We start from the raw sequence: 18,268 nt of genomic DNA on the forward strand, positions 1-18,268 counted from the left end.
AGCCCAGAAGGCTCTCAGGGATGGAGAGCCGCGGTGCCGGTCTCCGTTCTCCGGTCGCTGTGGGTGCCACAGCCCAGTTCCCTTTCCCCGCGGGGGTCTCTTTCCGGCAGGGAGCTCAGAGAGGACTTTATTAATGAGTTCAAGCTCCCGCAGGAGCGGGACAGCCCCGCGCCCCCCCAGTCCCGCCCCCGGCAGGGCCGGCGCCGCGCCCGCCATCTTGGGGCCGGGCAGGGCCGGGCCGCGGTGCCACACCCAAACCCGTCCCCCCCCGGCACAGCGGCTACCCCGGTGCCACACCCAAACCCGTCCCCCGGCACCGCGCGACTCCGGTGCCACACTCAAATGCTTCCCCCGGGGCGGGCGGGCGGTGACGCAGCACGCCGGAAGTGAGCGGGCGGGGCCGGGGCGGGGCCGCCTCCGGGTGCCGCAGCAAAACCCTTCCGGGCGGGGGCGGCCGCTGGCGGGCGGGTCCCGCGGCCGGGCCGGCGATGGCGGGAGCGCGGCGGTGAAAGGGGCGGAGAGCGGGGCCGGGGCCGCGCCGGGCGCTCGGGGGGGTGTCCCTGCCCTCAGCGCGGCGCGGGAGCAGCGGGGCCTCGCCCTTCTCCTGAGGCGCGCCGGGGCTATGCGAGGGCCGCGGTGCCGCCTGCGCTAGGCCCGGGCCCGGCGGGAGCGGCGAGCGGGGCCCGATGCGGGAGTACAAGGTGGTGGTGCTGGGCAGCGGCGGGGTGGGGAAGTCCGCCCTGACCGTGCAGTTCGTCACCGGCACCTTCATCGAGAAGTACGACCCCACCATCGAGGACTTCTACCGCAAGGAGATCGAGGTGGACTCGTCGCCGTCGGTGCTGGAGATCCTGGACACGGCGGGCACCGAGCAGTTCGCCTCCATGCGCGACCTCTACATCAAGAACGGGCAGGGCTTCATCCTCGTCTACAGCCTGGTCAACCAGCAGTCCTTCCAGGTAACCTCGCCCCGCACGGAGCCGTCCCTGCCCCAGGGAAGGCGCTGGGCTGGGCAGGAAGTTTTTTGAGGGTGGCCACGTGTGCGGTGTGAGCGCGTTATCAGCGAAGGGCCAAAAAGTGTAAATGCCCGGCTTGAAAGCGCGTTTGCCAGCCCCGCTTCCTGGTTGAAACTGCTTGCTTTGCAGGTACTTATCAGGGTGCCACCATTGTTAAATCCCACGCAGTGCTGGAGAACAATGACCAGCTCCCACTTCTCCAGCAGAAATCTCTTGGCAATCCCCTTTTGTGAAGAAATCACTCGATATTAAAAGCGAGACTTCCCCTTCCAACCCCCCCTCTTTCCTAAAAGGCATGTTTCTGCAGTTGCTCCTCAAGAGAGCCTCATTGTTCTGCAGTTGTGACTTGTTAAGTGAGTTGCTATTTTCCACCCCCTCCCCCCAAAATATATTTCTGTCCAGCGTGAGCTCGTTGCTCTCACAGCATAGGTGGGGCACTGGCGAGGAGAACCAGCCACGGGCGATGATTTGTGGGCCTGGATTTGATTTCTGCTATTAAAACTCTCAAAAAAAATATTGAAATATCTCTGCCAGTAACTGGTCTGAGCTGCCTCTAGAAGCGAGGCTTTGTTTTTGGGCAGTAAGCGAGTTCAGCAGTGCTGTGAGCAGCGCAGGGATTTCCAGCTCCTGCGTTGGCCTGGGCTGCTGAGCTGGGTGTGTTCCAGCTGGTTGGCAAGACCTTGCACACCCCCACTGGAGCAGCGCAGTTTGCTTCTGCTGGAGGCTAAACCTTATCTTAGCAGAGGCCTCGAAACAAGCTGGAGACGTACTTATCTTTGGAAAACAACAGCAGTGACATTGGGATGCTTCTGCTCTCGTTTTCACTCATTTTGGGGGGCCAGGGAGCTCCCATTATCCAAGGAATGGATGCACAGTTAGTAATCCACCCTGTTAATATTTAATTATCCCCGTCTGTCTGCAGAGTGTTTGCTCTGGAGGCTGTAGGTGTAAACCACTCTGCAGCTCTTTACACAGAGGTAACTTCAAACGCTGGAATTGCTTTGTCTGAGAACTATGCAAGAATTTGTAGGACTTAGTACTGATAGTAACTTAAAACACTCAGGGGGCAGAGGAGGCTGACTCAGACTTTCAAGTGTAAACTCCCCATGTCGGCTCGGACTTGAATAAATGCATCTCTAGGTAATAAAATCTCTTTACAGCATCTAATTTGGTTACTTACATGTGATTAAATGTGTTCACAATGAATTATTTCAAACATTCTACAAGTGAGAAGGCTTTATTTAAATTGCTGACTTTCTCAAGCTGTAAACCAAGCACAAACTTCCTAAATGGTTGTGTAATGGTGTGGTCCTGTTGGGGTTACAGGTCCTTAGACTGGAGACAGCTTCTTCAGAAAGCTGAAACCAGCTTTCAAAGCAGTGATATCCTGTCTTCCTCCAGCTGAACTGACTGTCTGAGAGCACAGCAGTCACTTTCTGTTTGTATGTGCACATAAGTGCTATAAAATGTGCATGCTTTTATAGAAAAGAAAAAATTACTTTTATTAATGATTAGTGGTAAGTTTTCTCTGAGCTCTGCAATGACTGTGAACTTGGCAAGTCTTTGGATGTATTTTTCATGTTCTTTTGCACATGAGGGTTATTAAGATGTGCTTCTGTAGCAATTCCATGTGATTGTTTGTGTGTACTAACCAGCTGGATTGTTTGACCAGGACATCAAGCCGATGAGGGACCAGATTGTCCGGGTGAAGAGATACGAGAAGGTTCCTCTGATCCTGGTGGGGAACAAAGTGGATCTGGAGTCGGAGAGGGAGGTGTTATCTGCAGAAGGCAGAGCCCTGGCTCAGGAGTGGGGTTGTCCCTTCATGGAGACGTCAGCCAAGAGCAAAACAATGGTGGATGAACTGTTTGCTGAGATCGTCAGGCAAATGAACTATGCCTCCCTGCCTGAGAAACAGGATCAGTGTTGTACAACTTGCATCGTCCAGTGAGAGAAATTAAGAAAAACCTCAACCATGGCCATACAGAGCAGGTTGGTGGAACAGTTGTCACTAACTGAGGTGCACGAACACACTGTTTAAGTAAGCAGAAAAAGTGACAGGGAGTCTGAAACGAAGCAGTCTAACCTGGAGGCAACCTTCCTCCAAAAGAGGAAGACCTTGTGCACTTGACTATTTGAGTCAGATGGACTTGTTGTGTTACCTCAGCAGGGTTAGTCAGGGAATGCTGCATTTGCTTGCAGTAATTTTACAATGACACAAAATGTATGATCTCATCTGCACCTATTTTGACTGTCAGTGCTGTATTTGACGTTACATTATCCTTAATGTTTTGTGATGTTCCTGTAGTTGGTATCTGGATTATTTTCAAATAGTGGGAGTTACCTGGGAGTGCAGTGGGATTATTGTGACCAAGTTTCCCAGTAGTTTTGCTGAGAAGACTTTGAGCTTGTTTAAAATAAACAGAATTCTGTGGTACAGAAACTGAATGTACTTAGAGTACCCTTCTGCCTTATCAGAAGTTTCTCTTGGAAGAAAACCAACCTGAGTGGTGAGAAGTGGCTTGAAGCCCACATATACTAGTCAAGGGTGTGCACAGAGTGCTCTTCATCCAAAATGTCCAGAGCAGAGAACACACTGTAAAATGGCTTCCCAGTACACGGCTCTCCTTTCCCCAGTGACTCATAAGAGGTGTGACGACAGAGGCAGAGGGGCCTCTGCAGAGCTTCCCTTGTGTCAGGTGTTGCTTTGATTTGTATTTTTTTCCTCAAGGACAGCTGCCTTTGACCCTTCACACACGTGGTAGTTGTTTTCAGTACCTTTTTCACCTGATGGTGACAATGGGTCTGGTCCTTCCCTGTGCACAGCAGTGCTGTCATTCCTGTGAGGTGGTTCTGGACCCCTCCCAGCTGTTGTTTCCCCTGTAGCTTTTCCAGGTCTGGTTTCAGCATTGGCTCGAATCCATGTTACTGCAAAGGGCTCTTCCACACCATTGGTGTGCTCTGTGTGCAGCCAGCTGGTCCTTCAGTTGTCCCTTGGACCTGTCTTGGCGAACAACTCCTCATGATCTCTGAGGGCAAGTGCAGGAATGAGGGAGGACGTGAAAATTCAGGGGAAGGAACTGCCCCTTTTGACAGCTGCACTGCTTGAGGCTCAGACTGCCACTGCCACGTTAGTAACTCCTGCTCAACTCAAGGAGCTTTTTGTATCCGAGTGACAAGAGGAAAAATAGGTTATTACTGGAAGCTTTGGACCATGTATCCTCTTTAATCTTGAGTGCAAGGTCAGAGAGTGAAGTCTCAAAGCTTGTCTTTGAGATTGTTGTCAAGTGCTTTGTGAATGTAAAATTTTAGATGCTCGTGGCCCTGACACTGTCATGCTACGGGTACTACCTGATGTTTTTATCTGCAGTTCTGTGAAATTAGGAAGGGCTGCTGTCACTGTAAGAGGTGTATGTAAGTTCAAGATTTACTTGCTGAAAGCTGAGCAAACTGTTTGTACTGGAGCAGAGAAAAATGCAAATTAAGTCTTTCCTTGTACAGTAATCACACCAGCAGAGCCTATAGGGTTATAGGAAGGAATGAATCAAAAGGAGTTATTGCTTTTTTTAGTGAGGTGCTGCAGGGTTATAATACCCTGAGTTGCATATAACAATTGCAATGTTGCAGCTTTTTCTAAGGCAGCTTCACAAACAGGATTATGTGGATTGAAGTACGGTGCCAAAGTTATGGCAGTCCCCTGGGTTACTAGTGGTTCATCTTGTGCAGGTTACTGTCTTCAACTCTGACAAAATCAGGCCTTTCATCTCTAAAATACTTCCAGAATTGATTGCTTCTAAGGGAGGTTTCTTTGTAACCTGTCTGCTTCTGGATTTAGCATTAAATAACAAGTTTAATCTTAGGAGTGAAATTGAAGTAGGGGCAGGGCCACATATTATTCCTTTGAATCATAACTTGTCCTAGATTTGGTGGGTTTCCTAAGCATGCTCTTGCTTCAGAAGAAACATCTGTATTATGTCTTTGTGACCCCTTGAGTCAGAGGTTTCTAAGCTTTTGTAATATAGATTTCCTCTTCTTCCTTCTGCCTAGCTTAGAGTCACACCAAGCCTCTAGCATCAAACTGCTTCCTTGCTTCTAGGAAGTGCTGCCTCTGCCCAGTGTAGTCTCATCACTTGTGCCAAGCAAGTCTTTCCTTCCTGAGCTGCTTTCTATTTAGTCCAGATCTTGCCATATCTGGAACTTTAATTACTCATCCTGGCTCTTCGCAGGCTTCATACTCTGTGTCTTTCATTTCAACCTCACATTTTTGGGGTAGTTTCCTCTTCCTGGCTCCCACTCTGTCTTCGTTCTTTGATTGAGTAGATGTAGGATCTCATTAACTTTATCATAAACCTTTGCTGCCTGATAATTTCTTCTGATGTGCTCTGGTGTAGGAGAGGTGCTGATGGTGTCTTGTGATAGCCCTAATCAGCTTCATAATCCTTCCACTTATCTGTGATCGAGGAAACAATTGCTGCATGTCAAACCTCTGCTTTAGCAGTGACCCCTCCTAGGCAAACTGAAACTGAGAAGTGGAGCCAGCTGTCTGCAAACCTGTGTGTAGGCAGTGGGCTTGAACTGTAGCTGTGTCCTGGGATAATCATCATCGTCTCTGAGTTCTGTAACCCGTGTCCAGGAGGAGTCTGAGGTGTGGGTCAGTTGTTCACCGTGAAATATGTAGCTGCAGTTTGTGCAGTCCCTGCAGTTTTCTGGTGCAGAAATCCACGAGAGATGTCTTGAGTGAAATCAAGGATGGAACATAACTGCATAGTTGGGATAACCCATAGTTTATTTCAGAAATGTGTGTCGTTCTTGCATCCTGTTTCCCCCCTCTCCTTTCCTGCTTCTGCAGTGGTCTTGTGTTGTTTTGTTGCATTCAGAGATGTGAGATTTCCAGCAGCTGCTCTCTGTTCCTTGCTCTAGTTTTTCTCTTGAATTTTCAGTATGAGTGTTTTGTATTTTAAATCTTCTTTAAAATATGGTATCTGTTACAGTCTTTGTGCATTAAAGGCTTTCTGTAGGGATACTGATCAAATTGGGAACACCTTAACATTGGGGTGAAGGGCTGATGCTGATGAGTGATGCCTGTCCCCTCCATTCATGAGTAACTGATATTAGCAAGGCTGAAGGAAGAGTGTTCCTCTCTAGACATAAAAACTGAAAGTGTACTCTCTTGTGGTCTGTGTGGCTGTGCAATGCAGGGTTTGCTGCTTTGACAGTACAGGGACCCTCCCCATCTAAAACTCGTGGACCAGCAGCAGTGTGGGGTAGGAATGATCTCACCAGCCTGGGAGAGAATTACTGTTAGCTGGAAAACATACAAACAGGCAAGAAAAACCTGGCTGTTTGTTCCCAGGAGTGCTGCTTCTGAATGTTGGGGGTGACCAGTTGTTAGGCAAGAAGAGGAACCCTGGCTATATCAGAGCACTCTGTCGTGACTAACTGGCCCTCTGGCGTGACAGAAACTGTTAACTGAGAGCAAATCAACAGCTGAAAAGAAACAGTGCAGTAGGAAACATAAGGTCCTGACTCCTTTGGAGAAATTACTTCAGGAATAGAGAAGACTCCTCAAAATCCCTGAAAATCCAAGAATCAAGCTAGAGTAAAGTACATGCATGTGCATATGAAAAACAGGTTTCTACAGACTTTGAGCTTCGCCTGACGCTTTTGGGATATCTCTGAAGATAAATCCTGTGAGCTACAAGCAAGTTATCAGAAATACAAAGATGCTTTGGTCACACTGGTAATGTGTTTGTGTGCTTGATTGAGAATGGTGGTGTTACAATTCTGTCCCTGCTGAGGCTGTCTCATGAATGTTAAGGGGCTTTTTTGAGCAGTCATTTAGAGGATCTGATTACTGAGAACTCAGATGTCAAAACTGATTTAGTTGGCTCATCTCCCTGTTCCCAGAACTTGTGCAAAATGCAATTGCTTCGTGTTACTGGGTGTTCACCAATGCAAAGTTAGTGGAGTTTAGTGGAGGAGAACTTAGGGAATGCCACTGTGTAAAGCAGTGCTTTGGAGCTCAGTATGGAAAACTGACGGTTCCACGTGGTGGGAAGAGCTGAGTTCACTTTGGATGTGTATTGAATATGGCTTTCATTAGTTATTTTGTTTAAATTGCAGATAAAACTCAGAGGAAACTTGCACAGATGCTGCTTTGGAGAACTTTCAGCCCAGGTTGCAGAGCTGAGCCTTGGTAAACCTGTCTCTATTACAGCACATTGCCATACATCTAAGTGCATAAGGTTGGTGGCCTCCAGGATCCACACACCTTGATCGGAATGCTTAGCATGTTTACCATGTTTTAAAATCTGTTCTTTATCTATCAGTCCTTTTATAGCTTTCTAAGTTCATATAATGGCTAATATGCAAGAGTTCATTTTTAATATTTTAATTGATTTCTTTAATCAATTTCTGAACTTGTATTTATTAAATACTTAAACTCAGTATTACCTACTCAATGCCTTTTAAAAGAAGAGAGTTTTAATGGAGAATAAATTGAGCCTTAAACAAATGGTTACTTCTGTATATTACCTCGCATCAGTGCTTATTTCTATTTGCAAGGTTTTCTCCTACAAGGTAGTTGGTCATTCTTTGAGACTTTTTGTTTACGTGTGACAGTGTCATGAAAAGATACTGAAGGCACCTCTGTATGGATGTAGTATCCCTTTTCTTGGCAAATGTAGCTGTGACAATGTGTTTGTAACTGGTCCTATTTGACAACAGGGATTACTTGGAACAGGATGCAAAATCTCCAGCTGATGTTTCTTGCAATCTTGGGTTTCTTAATCAAAAACGACAATTGTAGCATTGAAAAATGGCAGCACACTTTTCCTTCTACTGAGTTTCTAAACTTGCTTGTTTACAAATAGCTTCTCTATGCCTTTGAAAAGGGATAATGTATCCTTCAAAATGGGCTGTCTGCATAGTCTGTCAGCTCAGCTTTGCCTGGCACAGTAAGAGACATCTAGTAGACCTCTGCACATGTAAATCTAATGCAAATAAGATCACTTTACATTTTATAGTTCCTAATATTTGTCTTTCTGAATAATATTTTAAAGCAATATTTGTTAAAGTTTTTCTTGCACTGTCACAAATTGCTTTTTAGTTTGGTTTTTTTTCCCCCAATAAACAAGTTTAATACTAGAGACAAGTTGGTGAAACAAGGGGAAAAGCACCAGGTTTCGGTGATACTAACTGCAAGCGTGCTTTAAACAGCCATTGCCTTCCTTATTGTTTACCTGATCAACATTTTCTCTGAATACTTGAAAATTTTAACAATAACACAGGTATAAAGAGCAGAATGAAAATGTACAAAGAGCAGACAAAATCTTTTTGTTCAGTTTATTAACGTGTTGCATACATGAGAGCTTTTTCTAGCAGTGGTTTAAAATGTGTAATTTTTTTTTTGCAGAAATTTAATAACTGCAGCTCACCTACTGCACCAAAGTTCTAGGTTTTTAGGAGCCCAGCTTTAGTCATTTGAACATGCTTCTAGAAATGTACATTCTTTCCCTGTAATAGCTAAATAACTATGAGAAAAGCTCCAGTAAAAGCAGTGATGGATATATGAGGTTAAGCAGTTGAAAACTCATTAATTGTATTCTGGATGATGGCATTTAAAACAATAAAAAGATCACCGGTACAGTATCTCAACATTAATGTGTTTTATTGGTAAAAATGCAGGCTGACTTTACAGTGTTAGCAGAAATAAAGATTCTGAGTCTACATTCAGTGTTGAATTTGAATCCTGAAAAGAAGAAGACACCAGGATTTCTGCCTGGTTATTGAAACACCTGATTTTTTTTCTGTGGGGTTACTTGAAGTTTTTTTTTCCCCTGTTTGTACAAACTTCATAAACAGGCTGAGGCTAATACTTAGGTTTGCACTTTAATATCAGAATTAAACCAAACCTTGTATTCAAAGTAGATTTTTTTTTTAAGTGATGGTTGTTGATCTTTTTTGTAGGTTGTAAGGAAGTAATAGGAAATAAAAGTAATTCATAAAGATCCTAGTTTTCCTTTGTCTAAGGGGGAAAAAGTTGGTTGATATTGATCAGTGGTTCATTCCTATGGGTAGTTTTCAAACCAGTGTTCATTTTCATTGACCTCAGCGAAAAAAAAAAAGAAAAAAGAAAAAAAAAACCTTAAGAAACTTGAACTAGCTTAGTGTGACAGGACTGGGAAAACGAGAGATGGTTTCTTCAGCACACTTTGGGGGGAAAAAGGGACCAAAAGTTTATTTAGGCTTCCTCAATAGTTTGCATGTGAAGTTGCTTATTAGAGTAAGAGGCTAATAATAAATGCAATATGTATTGTCTTTACTATGGCATCTGTTTAGGAGTTGTTCAAATCACTGCAGTAGGGCTCTACAAATAAAAAATGTAACCTAACATCAAGTATCTAATGTACTGTATCTTTATCAGTGATAGGTGAAATCTGGAATAACAAGTGCAAAAATGGAACAATTACCTATAATGCTTTGTAAAAAGTTTTTTCCAGTAGAATTCATTCTTGTCATTTTGTAAGACAACCCTACAGTCCACCTGTTTGTAACTTTTTTAATAAAATAGATACCTGTATTACCAAACTGGGGTGACTAGTCTGTGTTCAATTTTTTCTGGAGTGGGCTGAACTGACAAGCTGCTGCTGCTTTTTGTTTTGGTTGGTTTTGGACTTTTTAAGGTCCTGGTTGTTCTAAATGCAGTAACTATGTCTGAATTACCGTGAGTGAGCCTTTCTGGTGCAGGGGGAATGGGGTGTACAGCTGTGCCCTGGCTGGGTGTAAAGCTCTGAGGAGAGGGAACAAGGGCTGTGGATCATCTCCCTGTGCCAGGCAAGGGACCCCTCCGAGCTGGGGAGCCTGTTCAGAGCAGCCACGGGGCCTCTCCTCACAGGCCAATATGATGGTGTTTTGTTCAGGAGCATCTCTCTTGTCCAAATCTTTAATGTTCTTGTTTTTCATACAGGCTTTTATGTGTGTGAAGATGGCCCTGAGTCCTGACATCACCTTGCAGTGTCTGTAGCTGCTCTCCATCCAGAGCTGACATCTCCCCACCATGCCAGCAGAGCGAGGCTCTTGGAGCTCTGCTGCAGGAGAGGCACAGGAATTTTTTAGAAAACCTTATAGCTGAGAGTGCCCGAAGCCATTTGATAACAATTATCTTAAATGCTCAGTAAAAGCCTTGAATTTGCCAAGTCGGTGATTGTCATCTGGGCCCTGTAACAAAAAGTGCATCTTCCAAGAACATGCAGTCTTGGCACTGACCTTTAGTACTGCATTTGTAACTAAAGCTGTGTCTTAATGTTGAATGTGATTTCAAGTTGAGGAAAAACTTGCTGCCTTGGTACCTTCAGTTCTCAGTGATGTGTCAACAGACAAAACCACGTAGCCTGCTCACTGCCCCTCCTCCAGCTGAAACAGTGTTAGCTTTATCTCGTAGGTGGGTTTTTGTACTGTTTCTTCTTCCTGCTCGCACTTCCTTTGCTGAAATGGAGCAGTAGTTTCCATCTTGAGAGGAAGATGACAGAGAAGAAGGGCAGGCTGCCCTTCTAAGTGATTTTGGGCGATATGTCTGCTTTCTTGACCTTGGCAAGAGGTGGGGGTAAAGCATTCCCTCTTCTGACTGGTGTCACTGAGGGTGGGAGTTGACACTTTAGGATCAGTCTGCTTCAAGATGTAAGTAGTGGGTTCATTACTGAGTGATTTCTCATGTAGTTTAAAGGTAGTCATAACTGAACAATAATACCCTGAATTCCTTATGCCATTAAGCCACTTGGAAGCTGGGAAGTGAATGTGGGTGCAGCTTTTAAGCCACTGTGGCTTCCAGCACTGGTTTGTTTCCAGGTGACAGTATGATGTAGGCTGGCTTGGGGATTTTAAGGAAGCACGTAAGATTCATGTTTAAGGCCATTATCTTTCAAAAATTTTGGTGCTGAGAGGGAACTTGGTTGCTACTGTACAGAGTTGTGTAGCATCCTTCATAAGATAGGTGTGACAGTGTCACGTTGCTCTGTTGCTCAGCCCCCCTCTGGTTTGGGGGCTGTTTAGATAGTGTTTCATGACAGCTTTTTCTTCCGTTTTACAGTCCTGCTATACAAGTGCCCTGCAGAAAGCTCCCAATGTCCTGCTTTCCCTGTCCAGCCACAGGACAGGGATGTTCCCCCCCACCCTGAGCAGCTGGGGAGCAGGACCTGACTGCTGCACAGGTGTGAGGCCTCTTCCCACCCTTCTCCCCCACCCAGCACGGGTGGCACGTAACTGCACCACTGATGAGGGCAGAGCTGGGCCCTGCAGCCAGGCTGGGTGCTCTGGGGTACAAACCACCAGCCACACCAACCCCACAGCAGGGACAGCTCGGGAGGAAGCACAGAGAGGGACCCTGCGTGGGTGGAGGGTGAACTGCCGGCCACACCTCGTGTGGAGCTGCGTGCTCTTATCTGCCCCAGTAGGCTGGGCTGTAATTACAGTGTGAAACTAGGTGGAAGTGTCTAGTCTTAATTAAAATGAGATACATGGCTTCTGAAGTAATACATGTTGACCTGTGTGGGTTCTCTCTGCTGGGAAGTCGGCAGCCCGGGTAGCTGGGTTTGCCCGTAGTCGCTTCTGTTGGGTGAGTCACCCTGCTCACAGCTGGAGGAAGCACTCACAGCTCCTGTAGCTGCAGGCGAGACCTCTGTCAGGAGGAAACGTGGCCCCGTGCTCTGCACTCTGAAAGTGAAATAATGTGGCTTTTGGGTTTTGTCTCTGCCTGGCCAATACAGCTGCGAGGAACAGAGAAGAAGGACTCTCAGCTGCAGATCAGCACAGCGTTCAACCCAAGGGTGATGGTGATGTCCCACCTGCTGTGGTTTGTGCACTCTGCTGAGGGCAGCACTGAGCTTACGATCACCAGCCTGGCAGCGGCGATACCGATCGACTGCAAGGTTGTAGAGGGTGAAACTTGTTCTCTGCGGGAACAGTGTATTTAGTATGGAATCAGCCTACTTGCCTCTGGTGCTCTCCTCCAAAGCAGAGGTTCTCTTCAAGTCCCTCCAAAAGGTCTGGAGCAGTAACTGCAATAATTGATGGGGAAGAGTCGTGTTGCAGGAATCTGCAAAATATTCACTTGTAGGGGAGGCTTTACTGTTTGTTTTGTATCATGTCTGTGCTCCTTGATGTTCTGCTGGTTCTCTCTGAGTCCACTGTGACAGCTTTCTAGCAGTGACTTACTTCCTCCTAATCATATTTCCAGTGATTAGGCTTGCGTGGGATTTGAGACTCCACAACACTGCCTGTTACTGGGTGACCTCAATTGCTCTTGCCTGGGAAGAAAAGTGGTAACTGTAGCACTTCCCTATGTGGACATATGTGGAAGGGTGTGTTGGACTTACTTGGAATCGGATGCACCGGCATCATAGAATAGTTTTGAAATTGGACTTCTTGCAGGTAAATAAATAAGTGGGCTAGATCTTAAATAACAATGTTGAAAAATTATCAGACTTATGAAAACTGTTAGTATCTTTTACATATTTGTGAAACTATAAGGTAGCTGGTTCAGTCTTAGATGTCTCGTGCTTCTACTGAAAGGCATAATTGATAAATGACTGCAGCTCAGTAAACCAAACATTCAGCTTTTTGGGAGCTTTCTGGCTCTTGAAGTTACTTTTTTTCCTACTGTTAGGCTGACTAGTTCATACAGTTTTATATTCTTAGAAGATCTGCCTTGACATTAGACTTAAATTATCTGGTAAGCCCAGAAAAGAGAAAATATATTTGCTGTTTGTGACATTCCTTAAGGGCTACTTGTCTTTTTGGAAATTGACACATGGGATGATCAGTTATCAGCTTGGGATTCGTCCTACTGCTGGGATAGATCTAAAAACCTTTTTCTTAAAATCAAATTAAAAATGATTGTGTGATCGTCAACAGCCTGGCTGCTATGGAAAAACAAGAAGAAATAAACCGAATTTTCAGCAAAGCTGATTTATGCTGGAAAAAAGAGAAATCTGCTCACAGAACACAGCTGAAATGCTGGAGGAAGCTGCAGCTACATGGGGTGGTGGAGAATTTTCAAAGATGATATTGGATAAGCACTGCTGGAGGAAGGAGTGTGTGAGGCTGTACAGCTCCTGCTTCTGTACATTGGGCTGTGTCGTGGGATCTCTGAAGTCCCTTCCAGCCCTGTGTCTCTGCAACCACAGTCACTTTACTGCTCCTGGCATTATTTTCCATTCATTGTTCCAGGAATTAGCACAGCCTTGCCAAATGCTCTGTGTCTAATCTCAGTAATGCAGATGTATTTTTAATAGGTTAGAAGAAAGGTTTTAGCTGCAGGGCCTGCCTGGTGTCAGGCTGTGGTTAGAAGTACCTTGGTGTCCAGCTGGGTTCCTTTCCTTCTAGCTGTCTATCCTGTTCAGTACCTGTAGCTCAGCATCTTAGACCATCCAAATGGTTTCCTCTTGGGACCCAATTTAATAATCTAGGAAGGTTTTATGAATGTACTCCTGAAACCTTGGGACAGGCACGGTGTAGGAATGTTTCCTGTTCTTTGAAATATGTCTGTTTCATAGCTGCCAACATCTGCCAGAAGGCCCTGGAAGACGAACCACAACATTGGGATTACCTTTGACCACTACAAAAGTACCAAGCTCACAGCTTCAGGTGGGTGTTGCTCTCTTGTCTTTCCTCCACTGCCTGCTATGAAGAGTGGCTCTGGCACACCTTTTGCTCTGCTGTGAGCTGGATACCTGGAATTTGGCACACCTTGGTAGGACCGAAGTGTGATGAGGGTCTTTTGAGGAAGAATAAAAGGAAAAGACAGGAGTGACGGAAGAGAGCTACCTGAGAGGGAAACATTAATAAAACTCAGGCTTAAAAATCCATATGGTGAGATGGGTCTGATCCATTGGCCTGGAGGTACCTGGAGAACACTTGCATTGCTTTGCCTAGATGTAATCAAGGCTTACTCAACCAGAGTTAGTTGTCTTGAGCCAAGAGGGAAACCACATCTGTCGTGAAAATAAGCAATATAGTTCATTAGAACTCTATCCTTTCCACTAGGATTCAGCCTCTTCACTGGGCATTGCAGACTCAATTTGGCAGCTTCCTTAGACAAAGCCACTGGCCGTAGGATCCTTTCTGATGCTCAGCAAAGGTTTTCATCATCCTGGTCTTTAATTCCCTTCTGATGGGTTGCTGCTGGTTCTTCTGGTCTCGTAGCTCTCTGTTGCCAGGGCTGCATGAGCAGATGAGCAGGGCACTGTCCACCTGCCAGGCAGATTTCTGTGCTGTGGTGCATGGGCTCCATGATTTTTCTGCTGGGGCACAATCTAGGACAGATCTGCTGGTGAGTCATGGAGAGCCTCAGGGTGGATGGGTTTGTCCTCCTGACAGCACTCACAAGGAGCAGGAGCCTGGGCATCCAAAGGCCTCGTCACAGGACTGTGGGAGTACAGGTGAGAGCTCATAATGCTTTCACCCTGTTGGTGTGGGGATGTGTGTGAGTGGCCCGGGAGCAACTTGTGTGAAACAAATCAAGGACAGTGTGTACCAGCCTGTGCTGTGCTAGTGCTGTACAGAGCTGGTGAGGTGCATCTCCCCAGCTGGAAATCCCTGAATGCTACAAGATGCCCAAATCCTTGGAGGCATCAGCGCTCCTTTGACTCGATACATTCACGAGGCTTTACTTTTCTGTGTAAATTGCTTTCCTATGTCTTCGAAGTGACCTGTTTGAATTAAACATCACAGAGTGCTTTTCTTATAGCTGTGCCAGCAACAGAGTGCAACTGGCATATTAAAAATGAGATTATGTGGTCTGGATACCAGGAGTCAGGCTGGTATTTAGTTTCTTGTACAGCTTGTGCTGTCATTTGCGTTTGCTTGTAGCAAGCTGCCTTCTGCAGTGCCTGGCAATAGCTTCTAGACAGCATATAAAATCTGAAAAAGGAAGAAAAGTCAACAATGCACATGGATGCACCCAGGAATGTGTGATTGCTGGACTGAGCTGCTCATCCCTGCACGCTGAATCCTTTCCTGTGTTTGTCGTTGGGCACCACCAACACCACGAGAGGGAGTGTGGAAGCAACGAGTGGTTCATCCTGGCAATGGTCTGGCTGAGAGTAGGGCTCTTCTCTGGCCCTGGGAGTCAAACACGATTCAGCACAGGCTGAAAACAGAACAGAAATGGAAATACATTTGTATTTCGGGGCTTTGGTAGAGTGGTGTGAAAATATTTTAAGAGAGTGCCAAAGAAAGTTTTACACTTAGGGTTAATTTGTCTCAGGTGTCTGGGATTGCAATTGTGCTTTGGGTCTTTTTTGCATAATCATGATTATTTGGGATTTTCTGCTCTGCTGTTGCAGGCAGGTAAAAAGAGCCATTTAACTCAGCTGCTGAAGCCGAAATAAAAAGACAATCACAAGAATAAGATCTGATGATTCTATGCATCCTTGAGAATCAGAAACTTACTAAAAGATAAATTTTAAAAAAAAGGCAAGTCAGGCAATTGTCTTTTAATTTGGCTTAGTGCTTAAACTCGGTTAAAGCTATTTAGTTTGTTATTATTACAGCTGGGTCCAGCAGCCAAACTGGCATTCAGGGTCATGCTCAGCTGGTTTTCCTGGAGCACTTGCCCACAGGAGAGCAGCCCATGCACAGCAGAACTGCTCCCCAGCCCCGTCCTGTTTGTCTGGTGATCCTCACTGCCTCAACACTGATGCAAATAATCTGTATAGCTGGTGTATTATTGTGTCATCACCTGCACTGGAACCACCTGGTCTGACAGTCAGATGATGCAATTCTTCTTTAAACCTGCCTTAATTTCCAGTCTAAGGCCAGGGGTGTTCACCTTCCCTCCTCCCTGTTCACTCACAGCTCCCCCCTCCTTGTCAGTCTCACTTGCAGACAAGTTGTTAAAGCTGATGGACACCAGAGTGTCCGTGGAGCTGCTTTCAGGGAATTGTATTTGTGATGTTGCATTGCCACGAGTAGAGCCCTCAGTGGGAATGGTAGCGAGGTAGGACTGGGGCAAACTGGAGAGGAAAATGCTGCTGCATAATGTCTCAAAATGCTGGTCAGAGAATTCTTATCCTGCAGTTGGAGGCTAATGGGCAAAACCCACTTAAAGACAAAAGAAAAAATGCAATCATTTCCATTTTCCCAGCAATTACTTATGAGTAATGAGTTTCAGCACAGTGATGTCAGATTATTTAGCCGATGGTTGGCAAGCAAAATCTGATAGAAATGCAAATGTATCATTGTTTACTATATTCAGTAAATAGAATGGTTCTGGGGCAGAAGTTTTAGAAGGGTGAGTGAGCTCTAACTGTTGAGATATATTAAAGATATAATGTGACTTGTGAAGTACATGAGAAATTACAGTCATTGTTAAAGGTTTAAAGGGAGGACTGTGTGCCTGGACTGTCCCTAACACGGGTGTGAGTCATCCCTGGCTCTTCCAGCCTGCTCCTGTATTTCTCCTGTCTCACAGTTTAAGGGTCTTTCCTAGGACCCAACTCAGACCTTTCCTGCAATTTCCTGCAATTTCTCTGTTTTCCCCAGAGTTTGGGAACACAGCTGATCCGTTCTCCTGGAGTGGCCCTGTGTCAGTCAGATGATTGTTTTTCCCTCTTTCTTCTCTTTTTAAGCCAAACAAACTCAGTTCTTTCAGGCTTTGTTTTTTGAAAATACCTTTTTGGGGGCGTATTTTATAAAAAATATAAAGCAACCAGTGTGTAAACCGGGACCCCAGCTGAGAGCCAGGACCCCATTCCTTCTGGTGTGGCAGCAGGAATGTGGCAGGTACCCTATTCTGGATAGAAATTTCTGTTTGCAGTATTGGTGCCATGCCTTGGATTCATTAACCAGCTGGTGACATTCTGTTGTGTACCTAGAGCTGCTCAGAAGGACTTGGGCTGTGCCTGAGCCTGCTCCCAGCAACACAGGAAAAGAGCTGTTTTGCTCCCTGGCCCTGCAGCTGGGAGAGTCATGGCTGGGTGAGAAGGGAATGTGGACATTCTCCTGGCAACTTTGGCTGAGGAAGAGGAGGAGTAATGTGGTTACAGGAAAAGTCACAACAGACCAAAGTCCACTGAGGTGAGTCCTGTCTCTGGCATTTCGAGTGTGCACTTCTGCTCAGCAATGAGCTGGGTGTGGGTTCTTGCCTTTTGGACTATGGTGTTTAAAATCCCATGACAGATTTCTATTCTGTGACTTTATCTATCCATCTTCCTTTCCTTTCCTCTAAACCCAATTTGAAGATAAACACGACAAAGCCCAAGGAACAGCAGTACACAATGCTGCGGACACAGTGATGCAGGGGGAGCATCTTGTGTCAAATTCTGCCAAAGTTTGCTCTCTCAGAGCCTGCTCCTCTTTTGGGAGTAACTTTGGGAGGGACTAGGAGGTTTGGGGCATTTCGTTGCCCATCACTAGGGCCCCCTGGGAGGATGGTGGCTGAACTTGCTGCCCAGTGCAAGTGGCTCACTGTTTTGGGAGGCTCTGCAGAGTGTAGCCAAAGTGCTCAGCTCTCTGTCATATCCTGCAGGCTGCTTCTGCTCCAGCACCGACAGGGGAGCAAAGGACCAAACCCTGAACACCCCTGTAAATATTCTCCTTGGAAAAGGGACAACAGGTTTTGGGAGGAAGGAGACTTCTTGCTCTGTTCAGCCCATCCCAGCAAGCTCCAGGGTACTTGAGAAGCTAAAGAAGACACTGAGTCAATGCAACACCATCCAGCCCAAAATGGGGTCAGATGCACTCGGTGGACTGAAGTCCTCCCTAAATGCAGGATGGTGGTAGCAGGGTCCAGAGTACTTAAAATCAAAGGCTGAGCTGGCTGAACAAGCAGCCCTGAGGCAGAACTCTCTCCAGCATGATGCTGCTCAGACCCCTCCACGTTCCAGTGCTGCTGCCCTGGGTCCCCTCCCTGTCTGCTGCTATAGCTGCACTCCTCCTTCACCCTTTCTTCCCTTTCCCGTGCCATTTGCACATTATTCCCCACCCCTGCAGATAAGGGGGACATACTTACCAGGCTGGAGGCCCTGACTCAGCCAGGATTGCTCCTCTTGGGGTGCTGGTGCTCTCCATGTGTGCTGCTCTGGCTGCCCCAAAGTCACCTCCAGAAGAAGGAGGTGAGTGGGGGTGAAATAGGTTTTTCATCTGCTCATGCAGGGGATCTCCTCTGCTTACAGCAACATTCTCCATGTCCCCAGAAAGCCTTGCTTGTCCCATGTCTCTTCTGGCTGTCCTTTAGTCTTCTACCCCCAAAAAAG

At 46.2% G+C, this 18,268-nt stretch overlaps 1 protein-coding gene across 1 annotated transcript; it reads left to right on the forward strand.

Moving 5' to 3' along the window:
- Positions 1–423: 423 nt before the first annotated feature.
- Positions 424–9,605, forward strand: RAP2C (RAP2C, member of RAS oncogene family). Its single transcript, XM_032702017.1, has 3 exons — positions 424–959; positions 2,689–3,008; positions 7,140–9,605. The coding sequence occupies exons 1-2, from the start codon at positions 687–689 to the stop codon at positions 2,965–2,967; spliced, it is 552 nt and encodes a 183-aa protein (XP_032557908.1). The 5' UTR covers positions 424–686; the 3' UTR covers positions 2,968–3,008; positions 7,140–9,605.
- Positions 9,606–18,268: the final 8,663 nt, after the last annotated feature.

Source organism: Chiroxiphia lanceolata, chromosome 14 (assembly GCF_009829145.1).
Source record: "Chiroxiphia lanceolata isolate bChiLan1 chromosome 14, bChiLan1.pri, whole genome shotgun sequence".
NCBI lineage: Eukaryota > Metazoa > Chordata > Aves > Passeriformes > Pipridae > Chiroxiphia > Chiroxiphia lanceolata.

Bases quoted from the DNA above. Each gene is read 5' to 3' on its own strand.
- RAP2C (XM_032702017.1), top strand. From the start codon at position 687: ATGCGGGAGTACAAGGTGGTGGTGCTGGGCAGCGGCGGGGTGGGGAAG. The intron at 960-2,688 runs GTAACCTCGCCC...TTGTTTGACCAG, and splicing joins TCAACCAGCAGTCCTTCCAG to GACATCAAGCCGATGAGGGA.